The following is a 9,071-nucleotide window of genomic DNA, read 5'->3' as shown; positions in this document are numbered from 1 at the left end:
ATGTCTGTAACGTATGTCCTTCTCCTGAACAGAGTGTTCTTAACTGTATTTTCGTTCTGCACTGCATTTCTGATGTTGTGTGTGAATGACAATAAAGCTGATTCTGATTCTGATTCTGATTCTGAATTCTGCTCAAGCACTTTTTTTTTGATGTCTCTCTATTGGTCTCACTTTGGTTTGCAACCTTTACAAACGGCCCTCACTCCATCTATCACTTTTGACTTTCTTTCATCCATGTAGTCACCCCAGCACCAGGGTCCAGGATGGAGTGTGGGATCAATTACTCGATGGAGAAACACATTCACCTCCAGTGGAGCAGAAAGACAGCTGAACCAAATGGAACAAATTGAATTAAGTCATAACTCCCAGCTCCAAAACCAATACCTTTCCCCCCTGTCTTTGTCCATCCCAATTTTATACACTGATACTCGCTCTTTGCCCTTTCTATCCCTCCATTCTTCACTTCTCCACGCATCCTGCTTCAGTGCGTTTTCTGCGAGTCTCTCCTTTTTTTCGCCCCCTCTACACTATATTTGTGAACTCTGCACAGAAACGGGTTTTTTCTTCTCGATCTTCAACTTTCAAGGGAGTAAAAGCCCGAGGCGAGAGCTGTCCTGTTGTACCTGTAAAAGTCGGAGCCCATGTTTAGACAAAATCATATTAGATGGCAGTCCACAAGATCATGCACTCAATATCGCACCCTGACCCCAGAGTCCAAAACCCAATTATTGCAAAGACTGAATTAAAGCTAAATAGAAATTGATCTCTTGCACAAAAACACACAAGAGCTTTTAAGGGGAAATAAGGTCAGTGATAGTGTGAATGTTATTTATAAAGTAGAAAACAACTCTGTTAGCTATTAAAACAATCACAAAAGCACAAATATTTCAGAAGTAATACTTACACAGTAGCCTTCATCTCCAAGCGCTGCTGCTGATCACGCTGATGAAGACTTTTGTTATCTTCCTCGCTCTTACAAGTACAGCTTCTGTGACAGAAAAATGTTCAAAATGACAAGGCACTTGTCAACACACCATGTTTATGAACTGAAGATGTAGTACTCAAAATGTTTTTATCTGAGATGTAGAGTTTTTAACCCAATTATAGGAAAAAAAGCATTACTACAAGAAGCAGAAAAGTACTGTTTGACAGCAATTGGCCTTTGCAATACGGTATAACATCCTCTTTTAGTGGACTGTTGGCTTTCTAGAAAATATATATATACAACATATAGAACATTTGAGTGTCTGTACCTTTCAATCTTCTGAACTGCTTGCCCTCCACTGTGGCTGCAGCAGCGATGATATCGCTTCACATCTTCCTGCACAGTAAAAAAAAACAGAAGCTTTCTTTTTTCTTTCAGTGATATGATATAGGAGCTAAGCTTCAATAGGATACAATATGTGTAATATTGGAGTGTTCCTGAAGAAATCTGGTATGTCATTATTGGGGACATATCATGATGAGAATCATCATAATATGTCATGTTAAAAACATGCATATGACCCTGATTGATTATTTACATTTTTAACTGCATTCTATAGTAAAATGCTTTACATTAAAACACAAGAACATACGTTTTATGACTAGAAATTACCACAAAAAGCTGAGCCACAAATCATTGTTTCTCCAAGTATGTGCTTTTGTTTTTGCTCTAATCGGGTACATCTTGTCCAGACTGTGTGTTGCTGCTGAATTAGCCGTACTGTTCTGAACGTTTTTCTCTTTTCCTCTAACTAAAGCCGGCAGAGATTAGGAGTTTGAGATAACAGGCAAACAGCCAAGAAAGACTTAAATTTGACTGTTTCAGTAAGTGTTACGGTGCATTCGTTGACAGCTCAGTCCAGATGCTGCAGACCACAAAAAGGAATCTGTGTCAAATGGATGTGGGAGTGCATTATTTACATGGGGAAACACTTGAAGTAATCTTCAAAAACTGACGGAAATGACCATTTTAATAATATGATACACCGATTACCTTTACTTCAAAGCAATTCTCTTATTTTTACATACAACTGTAATGTGTCTCAACACCAGATTAATGTGCCCAAGTTACAGAAAAAAGTTACAGAAGATCCCAGGGGATCAATAAGACTTCAGCTGATGGGAGAAGATTGATTTGGAGTCGACAGAATAATCTCGTAAAACCAATAGCCGTGCACACGGTTGCATAGAGACTGATATTAACAGACGTTTTTCTGCTGGGTCCGTAAACAACCTAATGACATTATTTTCAATATCAAAATAAGGGCATTCGATGAACGGAAAGGCTGGATGAGGTGAAGGTAGACGGTAATAAGTATTAAGGAGCTGAAAAATGAGAGACGAATGGAGAAGAGGAAGGAAGGCAGAGAAAACAGCAACGCACAGCCGAAAGTCTGCTTCCCCTTTAATTGATGGGTTATTAAAATCATAATTTCTCAGAGTCCTAGTTCTATCAGAGAGATCGATGGCAGGTCGAACTAAAACACCCCCACACCCCCACACTCTTGACTGTGAAGATGGTCAAGCCTTTGAACCCCATCCAATTTGGCCCCACAGTGATTAAGTTCCCGACATATTAGTACAAACACGCCTCAACCCCCATCTACACATGAACACAGACACACACGCACAAGTGTGTGTGATCTCAGTGCAGAGCTGTAGCTCGACTTGCTGATCAGCCTGAGGAAATACCCAATCAGAAGGGCCGCACCAGTGGAGACGCTCATTATTCACAACATTGGAAGTCAATTTACATGTTCAGTACGTGTAGCAAAGTAATATGGAGACAACATTTACTCTTTCGCCCGAGTCCCTAAGTACAAAAACAACTTATTGAGGGATATAGGTCTCACTGATGTGATCTTATGTGACTCGAAATACCATTTTCTCTAAGTATTGTGGATGTGCGGCAGAACATTGAACACCGATGTCTTCATGAAGTTTTCTTATAAACCTTTAAATTCAATCAGAGGTGAAAGGAGCAGGAAAAAGAAAGAAAGAAAGAGGCAGTTTTGTTTGAGTGGTGTAAAACCGACAAAGATTATCGATGATATGCTGTCATCGATTTGAAATGCAGAGACAGAAGATACACACACACACTGCAGATACTTATACAGTCACACAATACTCAAGGCAGTGATGTCACAAAGCTGGGGATGGAGCAGTGAAGTGTCCAATAAAACAGATTAGGAGAAGCCACACCAAGGGGCAGACAAGATGCACATACATAAACGTGATGTTTGTTTTATATCCATCATTAATCCCTTTGGAAAAACAATTTATTTTAGAAAAGCAATAATTAAAAAGAACCAGTTTATCAAGAAGACCTGCTAAAACCTAACTGGAAATCATTTTGATTAATCACTAACTGAATCTCAGCCGTCTAATCTTTACATGCAGGAAGATGAAAAGGGAAAACACACTGCGTGGAAATTCATCTCGATCCTCTAATGCCTTTTCTGTCTGAGCCAGTAAACAATGAAGGATGGAACACTGTATCAGTGAAGGAAGAAAAAGTGGAAAGAAAACTATTTTTTACTGGAGAACGAGAAAATAAACAGACGGACGCTTGACAAGCTGAGTTGACAAAGTGATCCTACGGTCTGTTAAAATTCAAAATACACCACAGGCTACAGACGACATCTTTATTTGTTTTGAAGTTTTTCTTTGTGGAAACTAATGTTGAATCTGTTGCCTTGAATTCTCCATTTGTGTGTTTTGGTTTGTCTAACTGATAGCAGATATCCAAGTGCCGGTTGAATTAAATGCACATATGTATGCACAAGTACTCCTTATTTTGGTGTATTCAAAGAGACATTGGTCCATTTTGGAAATGCAAGAGTAGCAATGGGTGGTGGACAGGGGAGCACTTGAAATTTTTCTGCCTGGCTGCAACTCCTGAAGAGATCTTTTAAAGGGGAGTTCTGTGTAAAACATTATGAACAGTTAATATTACCTGTTGTAGCGCTTTGAACAACCTCACTTTGGTGAAACAGTTCAATTTTGACCTGATTACAAACGAGCGGCTAGTCCGACTGGAACCAAAACCAAAGTGGATTGCTGCAGTCTTAAAACAACTCCAGTCTCAAAAATGTCACAGTGGTTCATGCAAACTTTATGTTATAAACCTTTACACCACTGTCCATTTCACATGAAGTAACTATTCCAGCAGAAATATGATACTGCTGCTGGAAGGGCCCCAGGCTGGACTAGAAATGCTACAGCATCATTGTTGCTAATGCTGTATGTGCTTGCAAAAAACAATAACATTATATGTAAATAACAGTAACCCATGATAGTTACAGCAGTGTAAAGGTTTAGGTTATGATATTTACATGAACCACTATGATTTTTCTTTTTTTTTTCATAATAAACATACATACCAAAACAGGAACAAGTGACTACACACAAAATGGCAAACAAGAACCGGTGAGAGGGGGCAGTAGGATCCGACAAGGAAGTGAAGAATCTGTGGAGTATTTCTGCAGGGAGGGCTGATTAACCAGTGCAAGGCAGGTGTGAGTGAGAAACTGAAGGCCAGGATGACTGAGGGAAACTATGGCAAATGACCCAAAGGAAAAAAAAACAAACAAACAACAACTGAAAATTCCAGAAGACTACAACAAAACACAAGAAGGACATAACAGAAAATACTCTAAATCCTAGAAAACAAATACTAAAAGCCATCACACATTTTGGTCAGAATTAAAATCAATTTCTCCAAACTGCACGTGTTCAAAAAGCTACAACAAGATATTAATTGATCATAATCTTTTTACAGAACCAAATTTCAGATTATATGAACTATTCCTTTAACATGAGGTGAGGAGAAGGACTGAAAGCACACACACACACACCCCGTCATGGTAAACTGAGGAGATGGAAATCACTATAACGCTGGGATATGCGGATATGTTTGTGCATGTGTGTCTGTGTTTAAGTTGGTGGATTTATAGTGCATTTGAATGTGTTTTTAAAGTCACTGAACCACACACACACACAAACAGAGAAAGGCTGAGGTTATTTGAAAGTCTTCATCATGAGATCACACAGGACCAAAAGACAGTCAGCGTGCAGGCTCATCTTATTCCTGCGCAGGTTATTACGACTCAATCATGAAGCGTTTGAGGGAGCCGGAGCAAACAGCACTCAGCGCTGCAGTGTCCCGCTGGGGGAGATACAAGGATGCACTTCTGAAATATGACACCCATCTCTGGCACCGCACTTCGACCAAGTACATCCCTCTACGTACAATGGAGAACGCGCCGTGTGTGTCAGGATGCTGCTCTGTCTGAATGAAGCCCATTGATGTTGGATTCCCGCTCCTGTTGGCGACAAACTAAAATACCAACATGTTGGGTTTTTTTTTTTCCTGTATGTTCTGGAAGTTAGGAACAGCAAGGGGCGCTGTATATATGAATCATTTTAATATAAAACCCATAAAAGCTGTGTCAACTATTTCACTTGTGCTGTATATTTCATGCTTAACTCTATTAAATGTGACCGATTTGGCATGCTGTTTAAATAAGCTCCCGGTAAAATGGTTAACAACACAGCATGGCCATAAAACTCAGCTGTCCCATTGATTACAGGGTAATAGCTGGATAGATTAATGTGTTTCTCAGGGTGGGGGGTTCCCGCCTCGGCAATGAATCTGAATCACTCATGCAAACGCAGTAAGTGGAGCAGCCTCTATCACCAATATAACCCCCATTTGTATCCTTATTCATATTTCACCCGCCAATTACTGATCAGTCTTTCACCGGGCTTCTTCGTCGGCTGCCTGACGTGCACCTCGCTGAGCTGAGCTGGATCAGGTGGGGGATTTTTTTTGTTTTTAAATTCAGCTGTCAAGTAGAGCAGCGGCAGGAGATTGGGACGCATCTGGGAGTCAGAATGGAAAAGTTTAGACAGACAATAAACAAGAGCGTGTTGCGAGTCTTGATCGTGTGGGCTGCGCGACGATAATAGACTGCAGAGTAAGTCGGAGGGCTGTGATGGAACAGAGCTCTCACATCTCACAGGCTCAATATTCCACAGCCACCGCCAATAATGCTCCACACTACATCACCAGCATTAAATATTCAGAGGCCTCAGTATACGGGGGCAGGTGAAGTCCTGCACCTCCATTCATCCACCGAGAGTACAACAGTAAAGCTCACAAGTTGAGAAGGATTTAAGCAAAACAGAATTTTTATTATGACGTCAAGAGCGAGTCGTGAGCTCCTGTCTGAGGTTCTGCACAGATTATCTGTGACGAGGAGCGCCTGATGCCACAAATTAAGTCAGAACTTAGGGCTAAAAACGTTAATGAGACCTTTTCAACTGCTGGCTTGATCAAAAACAAACTTTAACTGGTTTTAAAGATAGACATTGCAAAGCATGAAATCAAACATAAAAGAGGTCATCTTGAAAGAATTTACTCCAGTACTATTATTACATTGATGTAATTTTTTGAAATGCGGGCATGCGCTCAGTGTAAACAAACCACCGAAAACCACGTGGAAGCTTGAGTCACGTGATTCACCTGCGTTAGGGTGGCCGTAGTCTCTGAATATGGCAGAATGGGACAAGTGCAGAAACTCGGAGCAGATGATTAGGAGGAAATATGAGAGTGAATCTGCTGCTAAATGCGAGCAAACAGAGAGATAACGAGTGAGACAACTGTCAAGAGTAAATATTGTGGATCAAGCAGGGCGGAGGAGCCTTCCAACCCGACCTGTCTTTTCATCTGCATACTCTACTCACCAAACCTGAGCCTAAATAATACAAAAACCTTAAAACTGTCAGACTTCTCGGTCCCATGGGGCTCTCCCATGGACGTCGGCATTGTTGGCCTGTTTTCAGTCACTTGGGCTGTTTCCGTAGAGAAAACGGACGCGCGTGGCAGTTGGCAGCCGGTCGCAAATCTTGCTTGCAGATTTTTTTTCTTATTTACAGGACACACTATGCATCCGTATGAGAAACAAACTGTGCAGATTTTGTTCCTTACTTTATAATGTTACACATGCATAAATTTATAATTGTTCAGCCTTCATGGCACTGCAAGGAGTACCTTCAAGCTTACATAAAGAATATGCACGAAACTGAAGTCAGCTAATTGTGTGAATGGGTGTTCAGAGGGGAGCAATCAGATTCCGTTAAGTTTTGCAACAATGTTTGTCCACCATGGGTGGGGGGGCTTTGATGTTGCATGATCCCAACTAAAATAAGTCATCTCTCTTTTTCCTCTGAAGTAATTGCTACAGAGCAGTGCATGTGCTGCCAATTACATCACTGCTGCAACGTTCCCTCAACCAAATAAATAAATAAATAAACTAGACAACATTCAGCCACATCATCTCACCTGCTTGTTGATGCACAATGCAAGGTGCTTCCTCTCCCGAGCCAGACTCCCGCTGCGCAGCCTCCCCTCCTCTCCTTGGTGCATGTTCCTGGAGAGGACAACACTCAAGTTAAAACTCTCTAATTAAGATGATCTGCTCTGTGTGTGTCAGGGACATGAGCGGCACGTACTGCTGCCGAGTCCAGCTGCACGGATGTACCGTCAGTGTGTGCATCAGGAGCAGCCCGCACCGGAGCCTGCCCGCCTGCTGCTTTTATCCTTAAAACAAACACTGTTGCGTGTCGTGCGTGCTAAGGACGAGCGGATGGACGTGACACCAACCTGTGCGCGCCGCTCCTCAGCATGACGAGCTCCTTCCCCGCAGCCAGGCAGAGACGAAGTGGGCACTTTGAGTCGGGAGCAGCCGGTGAGACACCAGACTTGGAAAATTCTCGCAAGCCAATTGGATGCTGAGCACCCCCTCCTCCTCCCTTTTTTTTCCTTTCCTGTTTTAATTCCTATTTAAAAAAATAAACCCAGTGCGTGTGTTGACATCTTTGAACTTGAAGCTCGGCTTTAAAACGCAGCATTAATTATTCTGAGCGCTGTCTCTCTGGGGAAGGGCAGCAGCGCACCTTAACAGGGACAGAGCCTCACCTGTCATCATGACAAGAAATAAAAATGATAACATAAAATGAATATTAATATTTGTACACTGATCTTTATGTATGACTAATTTTCGAACATTTTTATAGTCAAAATCGCTGAAATTGCATATTTCCTGTTCAAGTACAAGGGCGAAACGCGAGGTGCGGCAGCAACACGAGCCTCACCTTTGAATGCGCAATCCATCACAAACTGGGTCCCAGTAACTTTGGTAAGAAAATAAAAAGAGGAAATGTTTCCAAATACACAGGACTTGTTGTCCATGATGAGAGGAATAAACCCGGTTACGGACTTTTTGGTAAATTATTTTTGTCCTGTGTTTTAGAGGGGGAACCGATTATTTCAGACGGCTGAAATATTTGGTTCCCCCTTGTAACTTTTGCANAAAAAAGAACAAATGTCTCCAAATTCACAGGACTTGTTGTCCATGATGAGAGGAATAAACACAGTTAAGGACTTGTTGGTAAATTAACTGGTTGTTGTTGGAAAATTAATGATCTAAATAACATTTGACCCGAATATTAGATAAAAGCAAAATACCACTTCAGGCGGAGAAAACCCGCGTAAAAACATTACAACAGCTCACTGCAAAATCCATGATTTTCCACAGTCTGGCTAATGTGTTTAACCATTTACGTTTACCGTTTGTTAGTGACATATTTAGTTTTGCTGAGGGGACATAAAACCGTGGTGAAAGGCACGCTAGCAAGTGTACTAAGCTTATACTTAAAGAAGAACAAGTTGATCTGCATGCAGGTTTTTGTGTCACCCCATGGTGCAATGATACAGCTTATTTTGTTTTTAATAACACTTCTGTTTATGAAAAAATACAATGTTTTTGCTGTTGCCTGTATAAAGTTAACATTAAGTTGCATTGACCTTCAGCGACCACAAGAGGGGGTTACAGCTCACCCAAATTTTAGTGGTAATGCCTCCTGATTTTTAGTTTTTTAATTTTTTTTTCCTGAGAAATGCATTTTGGTTAAAGAAAATTTCCTGTTTTCTGTATTTTGCCACAAACTGTAGTAGCCCTGCTACCATATGCGAAAACTGTGACCTTTTGGTTATATTGTTTGCAAAAATGTCCTGCGTAACG

General features: G+C 41.1%; 1 protein-coding gene across 2 annotated transcripts in view; it reads right to left on the bottom strand.

The window, feature by feature from the left end:
• Positions 1-7,784, bottom strand: part of schip1 (schwannomin interacting protein 1) — a 232,565-nt gene extending 224,781 nt beyond the window's left edge. Inside the window, exons 1-4 of one of the 2 annotated variants that reach the window (XM_025007731.2) lie at positions 7,652-7,784; positions 7,331-7,418; positions 1,254-1,321; positions 905-988 (exon numbers count right to left, since the gene is read on the bottom strand). In XM_025007731.2, coding sequence (XP_024863499.1) covers positions 905-988; positions 1,254-1,321; positions 7,331-7,418; positions 7,652-7,674 — 263 coding nt within the window. In that variant the 5' untranslated portion in view covers positions 7,675-7,784. Of the gene's footprint in view, positions 1-904; positions 989-1,253; positions 1,322-7,330; positions 7,419-7,500; positions 7,560-7,651 lie in introns of those variants that run through there. The other variant, XM_025007730.2, reaches the window with a different exon arrangement.
• Between the last annotated feature and the right edge of the window lie 1,287 nt (positions 7,785-9,071).

The sequence above is a fragment of the Kryptolebias marmoratus genome, linkage group LG2 (assembly GCF_001649575.2).
Source record: "Kryptolebias marmoratus isolate JLee-2015 linkage group LG2, ASM164957v2, whole genome shotgun sequence".
In the NCBI taxonomy this organism is placed as follows: domain Eukaryota; kingdom Metazoa; phylum Chordata; class Actinopteri; order Cyprinodontiformes; family Rivulidae; genus Kryptolebias; species Kryptolebias marmoratus.
Note: the sequence above shows the minus strand (reverse complement) of the source record. Positions and strands in the feature narration are given on the sequence as shown.